At 59.5% G+C, this 20439-nt stretch overlaps 2 protein-coding genes across 4 annotated transcripts in view; one reads left to right on the top strand and one right to left on the bottom strand.

Moving 5' to 3' along the window:
• The window catches only part of RAD54L2 (RAD54 like 2), a 69101-nt gene extending 63240 nt beyond the window's left edge, over positions 1–5861 (top strand). For 2 of the 3 annotated variants that reach the window (XM_068201596.1, XM_068201597.1), the window contains one exon: positions 43–5861. In XM_068201596.1, the coding sequence (XP_068057697.1) occupies positions 43–1031 (989 nt within the window). In that variant the 3' untranslated portion in view covers positions 1032–5861. The remainder of the gene's footprint in view (positions 1–42) is intronic. The other variant, XM_068201598.1, reaches the window with a different exon arrangement.
• A 545-nt stretch (positions 5862–6406) lies between these two features.
• On the bottom strand, positions 6407–17304 carry LOC137480518 (semaphorin-3D-like). Its single transcript, XM_068201599.1, has 17 exons — positions 17114–17304; positions 12252–12412; positions 11495–11557; positions 11151–11270; positions 10731–10833; positions 10501–10629; positions 10057–10202; positions 9715–9829; positions 9538–9607; positions 9016–9160; positions 8717–8939; positions 8508–8596; positions 7977–8018; positions 7549–7706; positions 7277–7341; positions 6968–7098; positions 6407–6883 (listed from the first exon to the last, which is right to left on the bottom strand). Exons 1-17 carry the CDS (start codon positions 17235–17237, stop codon positions 6470–6472), a joined length of 2298 nt encoding a protein of 765 aa, XP_068057700.1. The 5' UTR covers positions 17238–17304; the 3' UTR covers positions 6407–6469.
• Between the last annotated feature and the right edge of the window lie 3135 nt (positions 17305–20439).

Genomic DNA, 20439 nt, shown 5'->3' with positions numbered 1-20439 from the left:
CTGAGGTCATATTTCTCACCTGCCCCATTTCCTTGTTTGCAGGCTCCCAGAGCTCTTCCCTGGAGTCCACGAGCAATGGCAGACACAGTGCCTCATCCCCGCAGCTCCCCAGCGCAGAGGAGCTCACTCGGCCCATCTCCCCCGACAGCCCCGAGATCATCAGCGAGCTGCAGCAGTACGCGGAGGCAGCGGCCGCGCGCGAGTCCCGCCACAGCTCTCCCAGCACCACCGCGCCGCAGGGCCACGCCGCCCGCACGGACAACGCGCCCGGCGCCGCCGCCCGAGGAGCCGAGCAGCGCGTGGGGGTTCACTGCATGGCTCCCTCCGTGTCCTCGGCCCTGCCTGCCACCAGCCAGCATGGCGATGCCCACCCGGTGTTGGACTTACGGGGCAACAAGCGCAAATCAACGTCGCCGTCGACCCCAGAGGAGCAGTCCCGGAGGCAGCAGAAGAAGCGCCAGTTGCCATCATCCGTGCAGCCGTACGAACACGGGTACCCCGTCTCTGGTGGGTTCACCATGCCTCCTGTCTCTTTAAACCACAACCTAACCCATCCATTTGCCTCCCAGCCAGGAAACTCCTTGTACATGGGCACTGGCTCCTCTTATTACCAGCTGCCCAATTTACTCTCAGACCCTCATCTGGTGTTCCCTGTGACTACTGACCCTCTGCTGACAGCCGGCACCGCCAGCTCTTCTGCTGCTACCTCAGCCACCGCCAGCGTCCCCTCATTCATGCTAAACCCTTCTCTGACAGGGGTGCTGCCCAATTACTCGCTTCCCTTCACGCAGTCACTCCTGCCCGAGCCCAGGATGTTTGCTCCTTTCCCAGCCCCCGTCTTGCCTAGCAGCCTTCCCAGGAGCATGGCATCTGCCTACCCTGGCTACATGTCCCCTCATTCGGGCTACCCAGCTGGGGGTCTCCTTCGGTCCCAGGTGCCTCAGTTTGAACCCCAGGAGGTCCCAGAGGTGGGATGCAGCTCTAATGATGAGGACAAAGACGACGATGTCATAGAGATCACAGGGAAATAAAAAGGCCCAGCTCCTGCTCGGTCTCAGCTCTGCCAGGAGGCAAAAGTTGCAGGACCTTTTTGGGAGTCAGGATTTTCCCTCTGGGCCATGGCACTGGGTGGAGAAGGATGCAAAGGGTGTGGCGTGGGGGTGGTTTTGTTCTTTTCGTTTGGTTTTGTTGTTTTTTAGCTGTCGAGGATAAGAATTGTATTAGGGGCTGGGAGATGGGAGAGGGATAGAATGGACCTTTGAGAGCTGGGAGAGCAAGAGCCGGGGAGGAGGGAAGCAGCAATGCAAACTGTAGGAGTGCCTCCCCCCACGCTCTGTCTGTCTGTCTGTCTCTGTTCTCTGTCTTGTCTGGCCGTGGAGGCTTGGTGTTGTGAGTCACTGCCCTTCTCAGGCCTGGAGGTGCAGGCTTGACCGCTGGCAGGGCCGAGCTCCCTCTCACATGAACTGCCTTATCCGTGAACTTCTCTCACTGCGAGAGGGGTGGGCCGGGGGTGACTCCACCAGAGGTTGGGGACAAAGTGTTTTTAATGGGGAGGGAGTGGGGAGGCATCTACATTGTGTATATTGGGGCAGGGAGGGAGGGGATTGATGTCAAATAAAAGAAGAAAGAAAAGAAAAAAAATATATAAAAAAAAAAAAGAAAATACCCCACAATTTGTCACCCTCTTCAAATTCACATGAGACTGGTGTGAGTGGAGGGCTCCAGGCAGGCTCCTGTGCCAGGGCTCTGGTGGGGGGCTCCCCCAGGCCCTTCTGGAGGGTCCCATCCAAGGTAGGTTGGCCCTGTGAGTCTGATGCCACCTTTGTGTGCTAGGCCAGATGAGTGGAGCAATGCTACATGCCTTGGTGGCCATCAGAGGGGAATCCTGCTGACTTCCCTGCATCCTGCCAGGCTGTGTGAAGGCCACGTCTCACCCTGCTGTGGCCCACCAGATCCAGGGGTGGGTGGGCTCGCTGCTGCTTCTGAGCAGCACCAGGCAGTGGAGAAGGTTGGGAGGGGACACTGGACCAGTGCCAGTTGCTGTTGAATCTGTGACTGGAGAGACTTTCCCCTGCACAGAATCTCTACATTAATTTATTTCATGAAGGCATAGTATTTATTGTCTGGGGGAGTCTTTCTTTCTACTTTTAAATTAATTTCCATATTAAAAAAAATAAAAAGCTGGCCTCCATCATGTAGTGGTCGCTTGTTGGGTTGTCTGTGTGGGGACAGAAGCAGATGGTTGACCAAAGCCTAGCCTAGGAGCAGGGCCTACTGTGGAGGTGGCCTGTGGCTGACCCCAGTGGCACCGGTTGGATGTGTTCCATCAGGACATTCTGCCAGAGCAGGAGCTGCACTGGGTGCTGAGCAGCTGGAGGGAGGATGGAATCCTCTTGTCATGGGGTTGGTGGAGGAGTACACATGGAAGCCTCCTGTGCTCATTCCCAGTGAGAAGGAGAGCTGTGAGGTGTGTGGAGCTGGGACAACAGAGCTCTTGCTGGGGAAGTGCCTTTCCCCACACAGGGAGTGGCCTCCCTGCAGAGCCTAGTCCTGGCCCTGCCAGCGAGCACCCCAGCTGCTTCTCTGGGCCAGGGCTCCTAGGGAGAGGCTGGGATACCCAGGTGCAGCTGGACTTGGAGTGTGCGTGCGTGTGACCGCGCTGGGACGGACACTTGAAATCCAGGAAGCTCCGTGTCACATCTGGGTATCGCCATGCAGGAGCTGTGCTCGCCTGTGTTGGATGTCCCTGGAGCTGGTGGTAGCCTTTAGGGGACCCCTTGGCCATGGAGGCTGCAATCACTGGTGTTTGCTGGGACCAACAAGGTGTAGGAAAGGGCAGGATGTCCTGACATCCTCCACCAAAGGGGTGCTGGAAGATGGGGACCTCCCTTCCTTAGAGAGAGGGTTGTGTGTGCACGCGTGTGTTACGGAAACACAATAAAAAAATGTTATGGGGCTTTCCTAGTGTCTTTCTCTGTTTAATGGACATTGTCTGTCAAACATAACCACACCATTCATAGAAGCCTTAGATCAACAGTTTAGCTATGCAAATTATTTTAATTATTTTTTTAAAAAAACAAACATTAAAATAGTGCTTTCTTCTTTAACATATCCTAGGAGTTGAAAACCGAGGGGTTCTGAGCAAACTGCTGGACAACTTGTCTTTGGATGCACCATGGAAATAAAAATCAAACCCCCCCACAAAAGTAACAAAGCAAATTAACTGATGGTGTTCATGCAAGTTTCTCCAAAGACTTGACAGTGCTGCATCTGTGAGTCATGCCCTCCTGTGCTCTGTGTGTCCACCTCATGCACTACCCTGTGACACTGATTGTATGACCAGCTTGCCCAGATGTCCGTTGCATCCCTGTGAGGCTGTCAGTTTTCCTGTGGATATGGGGAATGGACCTAGGCAAGGGCTTTCCTTGTCGAGAGTAGCAAGTGTTGAGACCTGTGGGCACGTGTGGGAGGTGGGAACATGAGCAGACCCCCCCAGAGCCCTGCAGCTGCCCCAGCCCTTCCTGTGGTGGTCAGGGTAGTGGGGCTCATCCACGGGACCCTCCCATGTCATCTCTGAATGGGGCCTGTGCTGGGACAAGGTGTGAAGATGTGGCCGGGGGCAGTCAGCACCGTGGTCTGGATGTACTGCACACCTCTCTGCTCCTTGTCTCTCCAGGAGAGCGCCCAGGGCTTCCAGAGCAGGCCCTGGCACGTCCCTGTGCTGCCACCTGATGTTCTCCAGTGGTCCCCCAGCAGAGCCTGAGCCCTGTGGCTGTAGGAGCTGAGGATGACTGCCATTCTGCTGCCACAGGGTGCAGAATGTGCTCCGGCCGGGCTGGCTGTTAACCCAGCACCAGGGCGAGGTGTGAGGGCTGTTCCGCTTGCTGTGTGGCCACGGCTTGTGCACGCCGTGGCACCCTCCTGTGTGCGGCTGCCCTGGGCATGACGCGCAGCTGGCAAACATCTGCAGGAGCAGGCAGCTGCAGCGCAGGGCCCTGCACAGCCAGTGCCCACGTGCAGCCCCAGCCCCAGCTCTGCCCCAGCCACCAGCCCTGGGCCCCCCTAGGCAGGGGATGGGCCCTGGCAGAGCCTCGGCTGAGGTGGTCACAGAGATGCCCTGACCACAGGGCTCCCATGGGAGCTGGCAGTGGCTGGGGCTGCTCCGAGGCACCTGCTCTCTCACAGTGCCATGGGAAGGATTTCCTCGGCCCCACAGAAGCCACAGGGGGGTGCGGGTTATTCCCCAGAGGGAGGAGCTCTCTAAGCTCTAAAACTCCCCTCCCGTGGGGCCTGCTCTTCTCCCTCGTCTGCTCTCCCCAGAGGTTTCTCCTCTCCAGCATGTGACTGCTGCAGAGGGTTCTCTCTTGGTTTTCCTGAGCTTGGAACAGGGGCTTTCCCTGCGTGGGTTAAATTCTTCTTTTGCTGCTGGATTTCTGTCTCCAAATGACCTGATGGGAAGCAGCTGCTGGTTCTCAGAGGGGCTGCGGGTGACACTGAGGACAGCAGCACAGGACTCTCTGCAGAGGGTTTTGGACAGTAAGGAAGATATCTGAGCACAGCCCAAGGCCAGGGCAGATCTATGGGGACCTCAGGAATGGTCAGCTGGCCCTCTACGCTGGCACCCAGCCCTTGGCCCTTGCCTTTGCTGGCAGGTTTGCTCTCCTGGGGACCGGGTGAAGGCTGGGTACCGCTGTGGGATAGTGCCATGGGCACGGGGCGGCTGCTGCTGCTCTGTGCCCTGGGCTTGGTGGGCTTGTTGCCCCCACTGCGGATGCGGCTCTCGGGGCTTCCTGGGGGGCTGCAAGGTGGTCACAACACAGCCCAGCCTGGCCCATATTGGGCAGGATCTGCTTCACATTGTCCTGGAGTATCTGGGAGGGTGGGGAGGTTGGGTGCAGCTACTTGGAGAAAGCAAATATTCTGGCAAGCAAAGGGTGGGATTTCCACGGGGTCTTCACTAGAAATTATGTGTATTTTGACTTAATGATGTCAGTGAATCATAGAATGGTTTGGGTTGGATGGGACCTTAAAGTTTGTTTTGTTCCAGCCCCTCTGCCATGGGCAGGGACACCTTTCACTAGACCAGGTTGCTCCAAGCCCTGTCCAGCCTGGCCTTGGTCACTTCCAGGGATGGGGCAGCCACAGCTTCTCTGGGCAACAAACTCAAGAGGCTGAAGGTTCGAGGATTGTTGCTGGTTTCGGGGTGGCTTCCAGGCCAGCAGGGACAAGTGCAGCAAATACCCTCACAGCTGGTATTTCTCGCCACCCTGGAATAAATTCTGTTGATCCAGTCTTGGAAGGACCACAGGTGGGGGAGGGCTGGGGGGGAGGGCAGAGGTTGAACAGGGACCATAGTCCAACTAGATTATAGTGAGGGATGGCTCCTTGCACCTTGGAGCAAGTGCTCCCTGTGCAGGGATGATGGGGCAAGTGAGGGAGAGCAACCTCTGCCACCTCCCGGACCACCACCACTGCCTCGGCTGCTTCCTGGTGCCCGGCTCAGAGCTGGAGTCTGGCACGTCCGTGGGAGCCTGAAGGAATCCATCACTGAGTCTCATTTGGGGTTTTCTGTTGGTTTGGGTTTATTTTTCTTTTTTGTTTTTCCTTTTCTTTTTTTTTACTACCGCCTTAGTTTGTGGCCTGTCTTGTTGTGGTTGGAAAAAGTATTGCTAGCTGGGTGGGTCGGTCGGTTGGCCCCACGCATGATCATGTGCTTCCCTCTTCTCTCTGTCGAACGGGATGTGCTCGCCTGATCTCCCAGAACAGAGACTTTGAACAATTTGTTGTTTATATGATGTATTTATTTTTACTTGTGTTTCATGTCATTTTTTAAAAAAATAATAAATTGTAAGTTGGTATAACTGCCTGTTGCTTCTCTTTTTTTTTTTCTTTTCCCAGAAAAATAAATGTCAAAATGATAAAAGGAAAGTGGTGTCATTTGAAGTGGGTTGGAGCTGGGCTGGGCATGAGCATCTCTGCACACCTGGAGCCCAGCCTCAGCCAGCAACTGTGTCCTGCTGCTTCCAGCAGCACCTGGGCTCCATCCACACCTCGGCAGCCACCCAGGTGAACATTCTGCCGCCTCCAGAGCAGAGGGAGGCATCACACGGCTGGCCCTGCTTGGGCTGGGTGCTGCGGGAGTCAGGGAACCATTGGGACAGCTGGCCCTTGCCCTTCCCTTATTATTGCTGCTGCTGATCATCAGTCAAGGCCAGGGGAAAGCAAGGAAAATAAATATTCTGCAGGTAAATAGCTCTGAGTCTCGGAGAGGCGGCAGGGGCTGCGTGCCCTGGCCCCGGTGCCCCGTGGGGAGCGGAGAGGCCGCGGGGCTGGCGGGGGTTGAGGTAGTAACAGCGAGGCGGTTCTGCACGGGAAGGCGAGAGGCGTCCCGGAGCTGGGCCGACGTGCGAGGAGGGTCCTGGAGAGACCGGGGGGGAGAGCTGTGGGCAGCCCTGGCTCCCTCTGCCCCTCACGGGCGCTGCGGGTGCCTCCGCACCCGGCCGTTCTTGCTGTCCGGGGACGGGTGCTGCCACTTGTGCCAGGCTCGCTGCCGCTGCCGTTCCTGCAGCCGCAGGGCATTGCAGTAGGCGTCCAGGCTGTTGCCCGGTGCCCCCAGGGCCCGCGGGAAGCCCTTGGAGCCCGGGTGCAGGTCAATCCGGGGCCGGGGGCTCTGGTGGGTCCCTCCCGGCTCAAGCCCCCTGCTCCGTTTGTACGGTGGCAGCTCCGTGGCCTCATGCCTGATGACGCGGAGGCTGTACCGGGTGAGGAGCCGGGAGAAGGAGCGTTCCACCGCCTGGCACTCGTAGGTGCCCACGTCCTCCCGCGACAGCTGGCGGATCAGCAGCCCTTGCTCCAGCACCAAGAAATGTCCGTTGTTCCTGACCTGGGGCAAAGACAGAACTCGTGCGTCAGTCCTTGGGGATAAAAGCCACCCCTGCTCCTCGTCCCTGCTGCCCTGTCCCCGTACCTCGCTCGGGGCTGTCTCCTCGCCGCGCCGCACCAGCCAGCGGATCGTGATCTGCGGGGAGCGCGCCAGGCACTCGAGGAAGGTCGAGTTCTTCTCCACCCCAAAAACCACCTTCTCCACCGCGGCTGTCCCTGTGCAGGGGAGGGGGTGAGTGCCCTGAGTGGGGCTGTGCGACCGGAGGGAGGGAGGGCAGCACGGAGCAGCCAGCCCGCGGTGGGGGCACTGGTTTCCCAGCGCGGTGCCGCCCGCCCTCCTGGGCATGGCGCTCCCTGGGCACAGCTGGCTGCCCCCACCGGAGCTGGCGCTCACCCTCTGCCGTGTCCTGGCACTGGCTGAGCGGGTCAGCTTTCAGCACGTCCTGGCAGCGAGCACGCCTGTGGGAGAGCAGGGAGGGCTGTGAGATCCCTCCGCGGCAATGCCTCAAGAACGGGGACTAGGAAGGGGCGGCAGGCAGGCAGAGCGGCAGGAGGGATCTGGCTGATGGGTGTAGCTCCAGGGTGGGTCGCTGCCGCTTGCTCTTCCCTGCTCCCAACAGCCTCTCCTTGCAGGGGGGTGCAGGGCTGGCCCGGGCACACACCCACCTCTTCTCGGTGAGCAGGTGTGGGGCGCAGGTCCTGCTGTCCCAGGTGCAGTAGGGATCCCTGGCCAGGCAGCAGTCGGTGCAGGTTTTGCCGTAGAGCTCGCAGCGGTACAGGGAGAGCTGGAGCAGCCCGTGGGTGCTGCTCACAAACAGCTCCTGCTGCTCGGGCAAGCGGGACAGAGACAGTCAGCACCCACGGCTGGAGACCGGGGCTGGCAGGGAGCAGAGCCCTGCCCCGGGCTGGGGTGGAGACACTGGGGGACAATAGGAGTGCGAGACAGAGCCTGCCGTTCCCTTAAAGCCCTGGCAGGATCCCATTCCATAAATGTGCGCCCCCTGGGGCCAAGGGACCCGGCAGAGTGGCTGGGATCAGCTGCCCTCTATCCCTGTCCCCGGTCTGCTTTAGGGAGAAGCAGAAGGGACACTTACCCGCTTTGGTGATAACTTCATGTCCAGGATGGGAGAAGGCACCTGGAGGGGGAACAAGAGGGTGCTGCAGCCACGTCAGTCCCTCCTAGGCGCCCCAGCCTACCAAGTAGGATTGTGCCCCCAGGGGTTACAGGATGCCAGGTCCCTGGTCACCTGCTCCATGCAAGGAGCCTTGGCCCTGGGCTGGCCCTGCTTGGCGTGGGCAGCCCAGGACAGCTCTGCCCAGCAGCCCTCCTTTCAAACTGGGCTCAGCCCTCCCATTTCAGTGTGGGCTCCAAAGTGCAACCCGCATGGCCCCTCAGGGACTGGATGGGAAGCTGGAAGATGACTTGGCTGCAGTCCCACTGGCACCCCTCGGTGTTTTTCTGCGGCACAGGGCGGGTGGGAGCCCCCAGCAGTGAGGTGAGAACTTCCCTGAGAGCGGCCAGTGGCTTCCTGCAGAGCCTGCAGGGAGGGTGTCAGGGCCACGGGAGGCTGTGGGGTCCAACCCTCTCACTTCAGCCCCCGTGGGGCCACCCTGGCTGCCTGTACCTTAGTGACGCTGATCTCCTCCAGGCTGATCACCTCGGGGCCACGGCTCACCCCGCGGGCCAGGGCCACCTTCAGGACTTTGCCGTCATCTGTGAAGGCAGCGGGCGGAGGAGCTGTCAGGGCTGGGAGCACCCACGGGCTGGGGGACCAGAGTGCCACGCAAGCTGCCCCGTGGTGGCAGCGCTCCCAGAGCCGGGGTGAGCTCCCACCTGTGCCGAGGAAGAGCACGTCGTAGTCCCGGCTCTCCGTGTCCAGCCGGTGCACCAGCAGCCGCCGCAGCCGGTACGGCACATTGACCCGGACCAGCACGGGCTGCCGGCCCTGCGGGTACACGGGCTCCCACATCAGCTGGTGGCTGCGCATGAAGCTGATCAGCTCGTCGGGGAAATCCTTGGTGGACTGCAGGAGGGGGTCGTACGTCTCACTGGGGCACTGTGTGACACAGGGGCTGCATTAGGGCCAGGCCAGTCCGTCCCACTCCCCCTCCAGCTGCTCCCCATTCCCTTACCGTGCCGGGGCGGGGGTAGGGGACTCGCCCCTTGTATTCCACCCAGCGATAGTCGAATCCCTCCTTGTGTGCGAAGGGGCCGCTGAAGGCGGCTCTCACGGCAGCCATGGAGTAGATGCAGACGGCAGAGCCACTGAAGACACCGCTGTCGGGAAGCACAGGGCTCTCAGTGTCCCGGCTGCTCCACGGGGACCAGGTGTATGCACAGCCACCCCCCTCGAGCCCACGCTGGCCCCTGTCAGCCCTGTCAGCCCTGGAGTCACGCACGGCTCCCCGGCGGTGACAGGAATCGCTTTGACACAGCCGGTGCCGCCCAGGGATCCCTGGCTGTGCCGATGCCAAAGCTGCGGTTTAGCGATGTGCTGGTGAACCAGCGGCAGGGAAAGCAGGGAAATGCTGGTGGCCCTTCCTCCAGCTGCGTGGTGGTGCTGCCCTTCTCCCCACAGAGCTCCCTGGGGGGCAGCACTGGTGAGGGCTGGACTGTCCCACACAGGGACTGTCCCACATGAGGGTCCTGCTCACCTGGAGACTGTGAAGAGCCCAAAGACAAGGGGGTTCTGGGGGTCCCGGGTGCGCAGGAGGAAAACATCCTCTGCAAAGAGAGGGCTGGAGGTGAGGCACAGGATGCCCGTGGGCATCCTGGGGGCGTGCTGGAGGGAGCAGCCATGGTGGAGCTGCATTACAGGGCTGGGCACTCACCCAATTGGTCGAAGTGGGTCTCAGTGCCCTGAGGCCCGGGGATGGAGCACACCAGGCGGGCCTTCAGGAACGTGCTCCAGCGGTTGATGAGGCTGCGCTTCCCTCCAACATCGTTCTGCCAGGCACCAAGAGCCAGGATCAGTCCAGCCTCTCTGAGTCTCCTCCACTGCTGTGCCCTCCTCATTCCCACAGAGAGACACCCCCAGCCCTGAGCTTTCTGCCTGTGGTAGGCGTGCAGTGACACCCTCGCATTCCTCTGCTTGGGATGCTCCTTGGTCCAGAGCAGGTAAAAGCCCACCTGGTGGGACAACAGGCCACAGGGTGTTGGCCTTGGCAACTGACCTTGCAGACCCTGGCCACCCTGGCGTGGATGTGCCGCTGCTCCCAGTGCCCAGCGTCCATGGCCGTCTCACGGAAGAAGATGTAGACTTTATCATCGTGGGGGTTGTAGGTATCGGGGATGGCATAGGCACCAACGAACGTGGGCTCTGAGGGGGGAAGGAGCAGCACAATGTGGCCCTGTGCTCTGATCCCACCCTGTGGTACTGCCCTGAAAGCCCTTGGGAACAGTGTGAGGCACTGAGGGGATACAGGGCCCATGGAGACCTGGCTTCCCAGGAGGCAGAACACCATTCCCAGTGCTCAGGCTGTGGAACATGTGCTGAAGCATGGGTCCCACCAGGGGCTTCATCGGTGCTTCCCCCCCAGAAAGGAGAGAGGGCCTAGAATAGAGCTCTGGCCCCAGCCTCTCCCCAGCCCCTCCCCAGATAGAAGGAGAGGTCCTACCGTGCAGCCAGTGGTCCTGGTTCTGCTCCGTGCGGATGTAGCTCTGCTCGGCCCCGTGGACCCAGGTCCGGAAGAAGGCAGCACTGCTGCCCATGAAGTCACTGGAGGTGCCTGAGTACAGCTCCCCACCTGCAGGGTCAGGGGGGTGTGGGTGGGAACAGCACCTCCCAGCACAGATTATTCCCAGCACTCCCCTCCCAACATCCCCTCTGCTCCTCACTCCCTCTTACCGATGAGGAGTCCCGTGAAGGGTTCCTGGGGGCTGTACGGGCATCGTCCTCGCCCCGATTCCAAGGAGTGGGTCACCAACTGCATGCGGGGAGCCCTGGCACCCTGCCAGAGCCAAGGGGGAGATGTCAGCCCAGGGGGAGCCTGGGAACAAGCTGGAACTTGGGGGAAAGAATGGGAAGGAGGCTGGTGTGTCTGTGATGAGTGGGCTCCTCCCGGGGAATGCCAGAACCTGGTCCCATCCCCATTGGGACACCCTGACAGTCCCAAGCCAGAGATGCTCTCTCCATGTGAATGCCAGGGACTGCACCAGGCTGGCCACCCTCCTGAGGCTCTGGGGCTCCCTCTCCCGCTGCTCCCAGGGAGAGGGGTCTCTTGGCACCTTCTGCCATAGGGATATGTCTGTCCAGGGTGTCCCTCACCTTCCCCCGGGCTCCCAGCTGGATGAAGGCACAGACGGGCTGGTAGGAGCCGGTGCCACAGGCGAACACGTGGCTCTGGTTGAAGGGCTGGAGGAGGCGGATGAAGTTGGCACACTCCGTCTGCGCAGGGGAGATGTTTGTCAGGGCTGAGCTGTGGTGACTGCTGGAGGTGTGGAGCCTGGCCAGACCCTGTCCTGGCAGCTGTTCAGCTGGGCTCGGCTCTGGCTGGCTCCACAATGCCATTCCAGGCAGACCCCTAGGCTCCCTTTCGGGGTGATGGGGTTGTTTAATATCATTGCTGAGCTGCCAAAGGTGATGGGTGGGGGCTGCCAGCCCTACTTTACCTCCACGTTCTTCCCTGCCAGCTGGCAGTGCTCGACCTGCTCCCTGGGGGCTGGCCAGAAAATCTGAAACACAAAGACCCCATGGATGCAGCCCCTGCTTCCCTCAGCCTCCCGTGGCACCAGCGGGAACAGGCTCAGCCAGCAGGCGCTGCCAGGCTCAGGTGCACAGCGAGGACATGGGGTTGCTCTGGCACAGGTCTGACACCCCCCCCCCAAGTCCCCAGGGCCCAGTGGGCAGCCTGCCAAATCAACTCAGAGTGAACCTGGCGTGGGGACAGAGCCTGGGCGTGCCGTGGCCCACCCAGGCAGTGGGCAGGCTCTCCTGGATCCCAGCCTGTGGGAACACCAGGCTCCAGCGCCTTAATGGGATTTTCTTTTGTTGGGCTCCGGCCGTACACCCAGCCAGCAGGATGTCTTGGGATGACATTAGTGGACTCGCTGCTGGAGCTCTTGAGGCAGCAGCAGGGACTAGGTGTGACAGCAGGGCTCTGGGCACTGCCCGCAGTCCACCCAGGTCACATCTCCTGGCCAAGCCACCCTGTCCCTCTGCCGTCAGCCCTTCCCAGCAGGGCTCAGCTCCACCAGGGATGGGCTGACCCCACTGATTGAGACATCCTGGTGTAAATGTGTCCCTGGTGAGATTAGAACAGCCCAGTTCAGAGCACATCCACCTCCACGCCCTGGCGCTGGGACAAGGAGTGGTTCCCAGGGAGGAAGAGGCCAGCTTGGCCAGGGCCACCATCCTCCCAGCACTGACCTTCTCAGGCTCTCTGCTGGGATGGTCCAGGTGGAGAAGGAATATATGGTTTTTTGCTCCCACCATCAGCCAGGCTCTGTCTTCGTCCACCAAGAGGGCTTGGAAATCCATCTCATCCCCTGAGGCCAGCAGCAGGCGAGAGCTGTTGGATTTCAGCAGGTCTGAGGAACACAAACAAGGTGTTGAGAAACCCACCCATTAATGACACAACCCGCAGCCAGAGGCCCCATGCCTCCCTCTCTGGGACAGCTCTGGTTACCTATCCTTGCTCCAAGGGTACACGACATTCCTGCCACTGCGTTGGCAAAACCCACCACCCTTGGTGCCCCTGAGCTCCGCATGGAGCCTCCTCCACGTGCATAGCTGTGGGAAAAAGTCACTCCTACAGAGAGCAGAACTGCGCTGACCTTGCCCTGGCTGGGCTGGTTTGCAGGCACAGGGCAGGACAGGGGTTCAGCCCCAGCAGCTTGGAGTGCTCAGCTTCCAGCCTGCCTTCCAGAGGAGCTCCTGGAGCCCAAAAGCCACCCTAAAAACGTGGGCAGAGGATGGAGCAGAGAGGTGACTCACTTGCTGTGACTCCTGGTGTGTTTTCCCCGGGCTTTAGATCAAGGGAGTTTACATAAAAAAGGTTTTTGCTGTTGCTGGAGCAAAGCATCCCTCCAAGGAAAGGCTGTATGGAAGCAGAGCCAACACAACCTGCTCTGGACACCCTCTGCCCCCATCCCTAAGCCTCTGAGTCTGTGAAGTGGCTGCTGGGCTCTACCCCATGTCAGGCAGATGGATGGATGCACTGGGACTGGCCCTTGTAGGGGAAATCCCCATCTGTGCCTCCAGTGCCTTCCCAACCCAGCACTCCACGTTTCCCACTCTGCGTCCTGAGGCACAGCCTAAACCCAGCATTAGACTGGCTCTGGGAAAGATCCAAGGGTGCCATGACCCAATGCACTCCTCTGGGAGCAGAGACAGGACAGGGGGAGAGGCTCTGCAGTTCTGGCTGCAGTTCCTCCCATGCAGCAGCCGGGGTGGCTCGCCTGGCCCTTCTGGCACAGTTGTGGCCATGTGGGTGTGTGAGGAGGACAATAAGCTGTTGTGTTGGTTAAAACTCCGGAAACAACATCCCTGGGGCCAGTGTTGGTCCGTGATGTGCAGTGCCAGGTTTGGGGGCTGTCTGTGGGGTGAGCCCCTCCCCGTGCAGCAAGAGCAGTGGCTGCACCGACACGGGACCGAAGCAGCTGCCACCCCCCAGCCCTGCTTCAGGGGTCAAGACGGAGAAAACCAGCAGTGAGGCAGTCCTTGGAGCTTCCAGAAGTCATGACACATCTCTTCCCTCTCCAGAAGTGACAGGACGTGGCTGGGGATAGAGGGCAGTGCAGGGTGACGGGCAAAAGTGAGGCCGTGGGAGGGGGAAATGGAGATGGGCTGCACTGGATGGGGGCTGAATGGAGGTGGAATGTGGCTGGAAACTCAGGGAAACCTGTAAGATCCGGGCTGAAAGTCTGCCCAAAGTCGCATGGAGCGAAGCAGTGTGTCAGGAGCAGAGGGAAGGAGGTGGTCCGGGGAATCGCTGCTGGCCAGGTGGATGCAGCGTGCCCGGGAGCGAGGGCGGACGTGCGGCCCGGGCTGTAGGTGGGGTGGACGTGGGCACAGGCACGGCTCCATCCAAAGGGAACCGGCTGACCCGGGAGGTTGTCTCACTTCCTTCCACTCCTTTTCCAGGGCAGAGGGGAAGCGGGGCCAGAGTCTGCGGGCTGGAGACGCCACTGACGTCCGCTGGTCCCTGCTGGGCCAGGCAGCCCTCGGGTCCGTGCCCGGATCCAGCAGCCAGGCTGGGACACAAATTCTCCTCTGCCAGCAGCAGCTCCAAACCACATCAGGGAGCTCCTGGCTCTCCTCCTGCTGCCACAAAAACTGCGCAGCCCCGCTGCACTCCCTGCCTTCCCTCGTGTGCCCAAGGGCTCTCCTCTGGGTACCAGAGATACAGGGCAGAAGGCTTCCAAGCCATTTCCCACCAGCTGACTGGGATTAACAGCTGAATTCCTGTCCCTTCCTGCGGGCCATTGTCCCTGCTGGATCTCCAACAGGGTGCGGTGCATCGTTCACCCTCCTGTGTCCGCCAACGCTCCCAGGACCTGCCTGATCCGGGGGAAATGTCAGGCAGGGCTCTGGGGAGGGGAGTCGGGGTGGGAGGGCAGAGGCTCATCCAGTACATGAGTGTAATTAAGAGGAATGGGTGCAAGCCTGGTCCTAGTGAATGTCACTTGCTGGTCACTGTCTGACCTGCACCAGCCCTGTGCGAGGACAAGGTCAGGCAGGGCGATGGAAGAGGCCTCTCTGCTGCCTCTGGTAGTACATGGGAGAGCCCTGGAAGGACTCACTGCCCTGCACTTGCTCCCTCTGGCAGGTTAATGACCAGGAGGGTCTGAGCCTGACCCCATGGGCTCTGGTCCCTCACCAAGGGGACATCGAGTGCTGGGATCCAGACCCAGGAAGCTGCTGCACAAAAACCAGCCTCTTCTCATCCTCGGGTCATCAGATCCAAACCCGACACTGGAGACAGGGAACCAGGGGGGCTTTGCAGCAGCCGTGCCATGGCCAAATCTATGGGTGAGCCCGGAGAAACATCCTCTCCTTTGTGTTCCCTATCTCCCAAGGCCACGGTGTTTGTCTTTATTGCCGGGACCACTATGGATGGCCTTGTCCCATCCATCATCTCCGCCTGCCCCTCAGCCACAGCATCCCCCGTGCAGGGTGACCCCGAGCTTCCTGGGGTCACAGCCCGGCTGTGCCGGAGGGCTGCCCTCTCCCCTTCCCCCTCACCAGGCCCAGCAGCCCACGGAGGAGATCCCTGAAGAGCCAGCTTGGTGCTAAATCGGGCTGTGGCCCCGCACTGCTGTTGGCTGATAAGGGACGTGCCAGGGCAGCCCTTGGAGTGATAACCAGAGCCCCGCGACCACCCCGTGCTCCGGAGCGCTTGCTGTGTGGTGGCAGCTCCTGAGTCCTGCCTGGCTGCAGATCAAAGCCTGGCAGAGGAGCCGTTTGCCAGTTCCTGGGATATTCCCGCAGGAGAAGCCGGCAGCCGTGCTGTGCTTTCCCTGCTGCACAGCCTGGGGAAGGAGAGGCTGAGCTCAGGCAGCGCCGGGGCTGACCCAGCCTGACCCAGCCGAGCCCAGGCTGCCCCTGTGTGCTATTATAAACTCCTCCTCACCTCCTCGGCGGGGTGGGAGCCGCTGCTGTTGTTCCTGGCCCCCTGCCCTGTGCCCCATCCTTCCTGTGCTCTCCCGGCCCTCGCTGCTGTCATTTCCTTCTCTCGACCCTGCTTACGTCTTCTCCCCCCGCCCCACCGAGGGCTCTGCCTGCCCCCCCATGCTGGGATCTGAGGGCAAGGCTGATCCCGTGGATGGACTCTCAAAGGCCTCCTTTTATTTATTTTTTTTTTCCTAGGGGTTTTTAAACCAAAACTTCTCAAGGCATTGTGTCCTTGAACCTGCCCCGTGCTGTCCGTGAGTCACATCCCTTCGCCATTGTTCACTTCGTGCTTGAGCCCTCCTGATGCTGGGAGCTTCCTCTTCTGCCTCTGCCCAAGGCGTGAGGGCTCTTGGCATGCCTGGCCCGGGGACACTGTGGGGCTTTGAAGTCAGCAGTGCCCTTTCTCTCCGGCTGCCCCAGCAGCCCCATCTGCCTCCTCTGGCTCCAAGGAAAGGCAGAGCTGAGCTGGGCTATCAGCAGGGCCTTCTCCTCACACAGATATCCTGCACCCCTGGGAGGTCCAGCCCTCTCCAGCCACAAAAGGGGAGCATCTTTCACTGTGCTGGTTGTCCCTGCCTGGAGAGCAGCTTCTCAGGGTGATGGAGTGGGCCAAGAGCATGGCCCTGGAGCCTGGAGTGCCTTGCCCATGGGAAAACTGCTCCACCCTCTCTCAGGTGGGGAGAGGGCTGGGCCAGCCCTCCCAGTGGTCACATCCAGGGCAGCACTAGGGATGTGCTGAGCTGCCATCCTCCAAGGAAAGGAGGATGCTCATGCTGTTTTTCACATAGGAGAAGCTGAAAGCAGCTCAATTGGCCACATCCATGCTGCAGGTTCATGGCAGGGTGAGAAGCTGCCAAGCTGGCAGGGTTCTGCTCTAGCTGCTCAGGTCATTCCCCTGTCGACTTTCTCTAGGTACTCCCTTTCCACACTTCTCTGGGCTGTGTTTTGTGCTACCTGTCAGTCTGCCCTTGCTGCATCTTCAAAGCAAGGTGGGGACAAAGCAGTCCCCCCTCTGCATCAGGCTTGAGAGGAGCAAACTGTGCCTCCCCTGAGGAACTCATCATCCAAACAGAGAGACAGATGCAGGGAGGAAGGGAGAAGTGCAGCAGGGAGGTGATCTGAACAGGGAATCAGTCTCTCCTGGCAGAAGAGGAGGGTCAAAAGCAGAAGGGCTGAGCTGGGGTAGGACTGTGGTGGTGGGAGGCAGAGGAAGAGGCTGATGAGTCTGTTCTGGGGCTCAGTATCCCTGTGAGCTGAAGGCAGGGGACATTCCCCAGGGGTATCCAGTTCAGCCCCAGCCCAGGACACACCAAGAGACGTCCCCAGTGCATCTGAGCAGAAGGACACATCCCCTCTGGTCCCAGTGTTCTGCTGGATCAGGGCAGGATATTCTCCATTCAGCCTCCTTTTCCAAAGGCAGCAGCACTGGTGCAGCATCCCCAGGGGTTGTGCTTGGAGCTGCACCCCTGAAACATCCTGAGGGCCCAGAGTGTGGAGAGAATACAGCCGCGACCACAGGGCTGTCTGTGTCCCCAAGCCCTGACCATCCTTTTGCTCCCTGGAGGATGCTCTCCCAGCCCTCCCAGGCAAGGTGCAGACCCCGAGGAACCCCTTACCTTTGTAGGTGAGGCGAAGGCGCGGGGCGTGCTGCTTCCATGCCCTGCTGCTGCCCAGCTGCTGCAGGAGGAGGCAGAGCAGGAGTGTGGCCAGGGGCAGCCAGTGGCCAGGGGCAGCCCACATGCTGGCACAGGGCAGTGGGCAGGGTCTGCTCGCCCTCACAGCACCATGGTCCAGCACCGAGATCCCACCTCCAACGCCGGCTGCAAGCAGAGAAGGGGAAAGGCTTCAGTTGTGGGCACTGGGCCAGTGTGGGCACTGGGAAGGCAGCTGTGGCTGGGACCCTCTTACCTTCCACCCCGCTGGGGGCCCCAGCACATTCCATGCCCAGGGAGTTCACAGGGCAGCTATTCCAGCCTGCCTAGGGGAGGTGTGCGGGGTGATGCCAGCGTGCCCACATCATGTGGTACCTGGGAGAACTGGGATTTGGGCATCCTGGAGGTGACTGATGTGAGGGCATAGTACCCTCCAACAGGCTCTCAGAGCTTGAGCATCCTCTGCTCAGTATCTGCTCAGACTCCAGTGCTTGGCAGAGCCTGGTGAAGGATCCCTAATATTCACCTGTTCTCAGCTTGGGGTTAAATCTCATCCCTTTCACTGAAAGGGGAATTCATGTTTTGGAGCACCATCCATAAATGCCATTTCTCTGATCTCCCCAGTATCATCTGTGGCTCTGTGTGTGCATGACACATCTCTGGCTAGAGATTCCTTGTCACCACAGAGCTCTCTGAGGCCACCAGCATCCGCTGGCTCCAGGGTGCTGTGGGTTGGAAGGGCTCTTTAACACATACCCCCCCTTTGGAGGTGTACAGGGGTTCACAGCCTCTCACAGCAGCTCCCACAGCCCCTGCCAGGAGCAGGGCTGGCCTGCCAGCTCTAACCAGTTAATCCAGGCTACTTAGATGCTTTTTCTCCACTTAATAAAAAACCTGGTCCCTACTTGGCAGCTCTGACTAACTCCCTCTCTTGCTGCATATTAACTTCTTCCAGTCCCATGACTGAAAGATTGAAAATGAGCTTTTTGGCTCATCCCTGGCCAGAGGCTCTTGGCACAAGGAGCAGGGGATTCCTGCCATCCCAGCGATGGGATGTGGAAGGGATGGTGGAGCCAAGTCTTTCCAACTGCCTTGCACAAAAAGGAGTCCTCAGCTCTGCCTAGGGGGGAGATTTTGGGCTGGTTGAGCTGGGCTTTCTCTCCCTCCCAGCAGCAAACTGTGGTTGGGCTGGGGTGCAGCTCCTTTCTTGCCCCTTCCCTGCCTTCACTACTGCCTGGATCTCACTCTGGTCAGCACAACATGCTGCTGCTGCTGCTCCAGGTCCTTTCCCTGTACCAGGAGACCTGGCACCACTCTGGGACATGGATGTGACCTCAGGGTGGTGGCTGTGCTGTGCTCAGTCCCTCTTTAGTATGGGGCAGCTCTCTCCACCCAGACAGCCCTTCCTGGGCACTTTTCCACATCAACCATTGCCTAGGGAGGGGGAAAAAAACACCCCATAAGCATGATGGATTTATCCAGGTTCAAACTGCTCCTGGATTGTGGAGAGGTGGGGTTCTCTGTTAGGAACCCATCAGCCACATGGGGATTCACAGGCAGTGCTGCCCTTGCTGCCACAAACACCTCCCCAGCACAGCAGTGACAGAATGCATCTCAGCCCTTCCTCTGCCCAGCACCTGCAGTGCTCTCCCAGAGCCGCCCTGTGCACTCACAGCCATGCCCTGAGAGAGCACTGCTGTCCCAAGGGTCATCACAAGGACGGGGCTGGCATCTGACAGGGATTTTTTTTTTTTTTGACTTTGCCAAAGTGTGTTGTGTTGCTGCAGGACTTGGGAAAATGCTGTCCTCTAATTGAAGGTTTCTATAAATGGAGCTGGGTCTGTGCTACGCTTAACTTTGTGCTAAGGCAGACTTGGAGGAATCTTTCATGACCCAGGGGATGCCAGGGCAGGCTGGGATTCTGCGGATGGCAGGCAGGGCACTGCTCCTGCCTCAGGACACGTTCACACACGGTGAACTTTAGGGCCAGGCATGCGCTCCCGTGAACAGCTCAGTTATACCAGCACTCCATATCCTGCCCTGGGAATGCCAAAAGCAGGGCTGATGGCAGCAGGAGCCACAGCCATGCCCAGGAGGATCCCAGAGCCCTGGCACAGCTGGGCACAGGCATAGGAAAGCGAGGGGTTTGCAGCAGATAAGGAAATAAAACACTTCCAGAGGATAACCTCCCGTAAGAAACACTTCCCATGGGTGTCATCCTTTCATGAGTGTTTAGGGGCTCCCTCCCACCGTGCCCAGGCAGTGGTGAGGCACATCCACCTCCTGACACCCAGCTAAAATCCTAGCACAGCCCCCCGAGCCGCCTGTGCCCACAGCCCCTGGCACAAGGACGTTCCTCGCTGTGCCAGGCAGCGCGGGGACACCGGGAAACAGATCTGCTGGAGGTGAAGGGCTCGGCAGAGTTTACACAGAGAGGGGGAGCTCGGGTGCCTGGTGGATGGAAACAAGCTGGGAATGATGAATCCAGGGTTAAATTAAACACTCCCGACAGCTTTAAATAATCAACTGTCCAGAGCTCTTTCCATGTCAGTTTGGAGAGGGAAGTGCTGATGAGGGTGGGCTGCCAAGGGGAGCCGGCCAAGAGGAGGCGGGGAGTTGACATTTCATACTCCAGGCACCACAGAACCCACAGGGGAGGACTTGGGGGATGGCAGCCTTGTTTTGAGGGGCTGGCCGTCACCAGGAGTGCCACGCATAGGTGGCACAGGTCTTGACACCACGGTGCTGGGCTGAGTCTGCCAGCAGTCCACCAGGTGCCCTGGTCCCAGTGGCTTCCCCGTGCCCCCCCTCCCTCTCCTTCTACTGGAGATCTGCAGAAGTGACAGAATCACAGAGCAGTTTGGGTAGGAAGGGATCTTAAAGATCATCTGGTTCCAGATTTGGGATGCCACCCACTGGGTCAGGTTGCTCCGAGCCCGTCCAACCTGGCTGTGAACACTTCCAGAATGGGCAATCCACCACTCCTCTGGGCAGACCGTGCCAGGGCCTCACTGCCTTCACAGTAAAGAATTTTTCTTAACATCTAATCTAAATCTCTCCTCTTTTAGTTGAAAACCATTTCCCCCTTGACCTATCACTATCTGGCTGTGTAGAAAGTCACTCTCCCTCATTTTTATAAGCTCCCTTTAAATTACAGTAGGGCTGCATTAAATTCCCCACAGAACAGAAGTCCAGCAGGTCTGAGGTTCTGGGCTGTCTCACAAAATCCCCTGGAAAGCCTTGCCAGAGACTGAGCAGCCCAGAGAAAAGACAAATCCCTTCTATTTGAG

The sequence above is a fragment of the Anomalospiza imberbis genome, chromosome 11 (genome assembly GCF_031753505.1).
Source record: "Anomalospiza imberbis isolate Cuckoo-Finch-1a 21T00152 chromosome 11, ASM3175350v1, whole genome shotgun sequence".
NCBI classification, from domain to species: domain Eukaryota; kingdom Metazoa; phylum Chordata; class Aves; order Passeriformes; family Viduidae; genus Anomalospiza; species Anomalospiza imberbis.
Note: the sequence above shows the minus strand (reverse complement) of the source record. Positions and strands in the feature narration are given on the sequence as shown.

Coding starts and splice junctions, on each gene's coding strand:
- LOC137480518 (XM_068201599.1), bottom strand. CDS start 17,237: ATGTGGGCTGCCCCTGGCCACTGGCTGCCCCTGGCCACACTCCTGCTC. Junction 9,830..10,056: donor GGGTGGCCAGGGTCTGCAAG/GTCAGTTGCCAA, acceptor GGTGCCTGGCAG/AACGATGTTGGAGGGAAGCG. Junction 8,597..8,716: donor CGTGCTCTTCCTCGGCACAG/GTGGGAGCTCAC, acceptor CTGCCTTCACAG/ATGACGGCAAAGTCCTGAAG.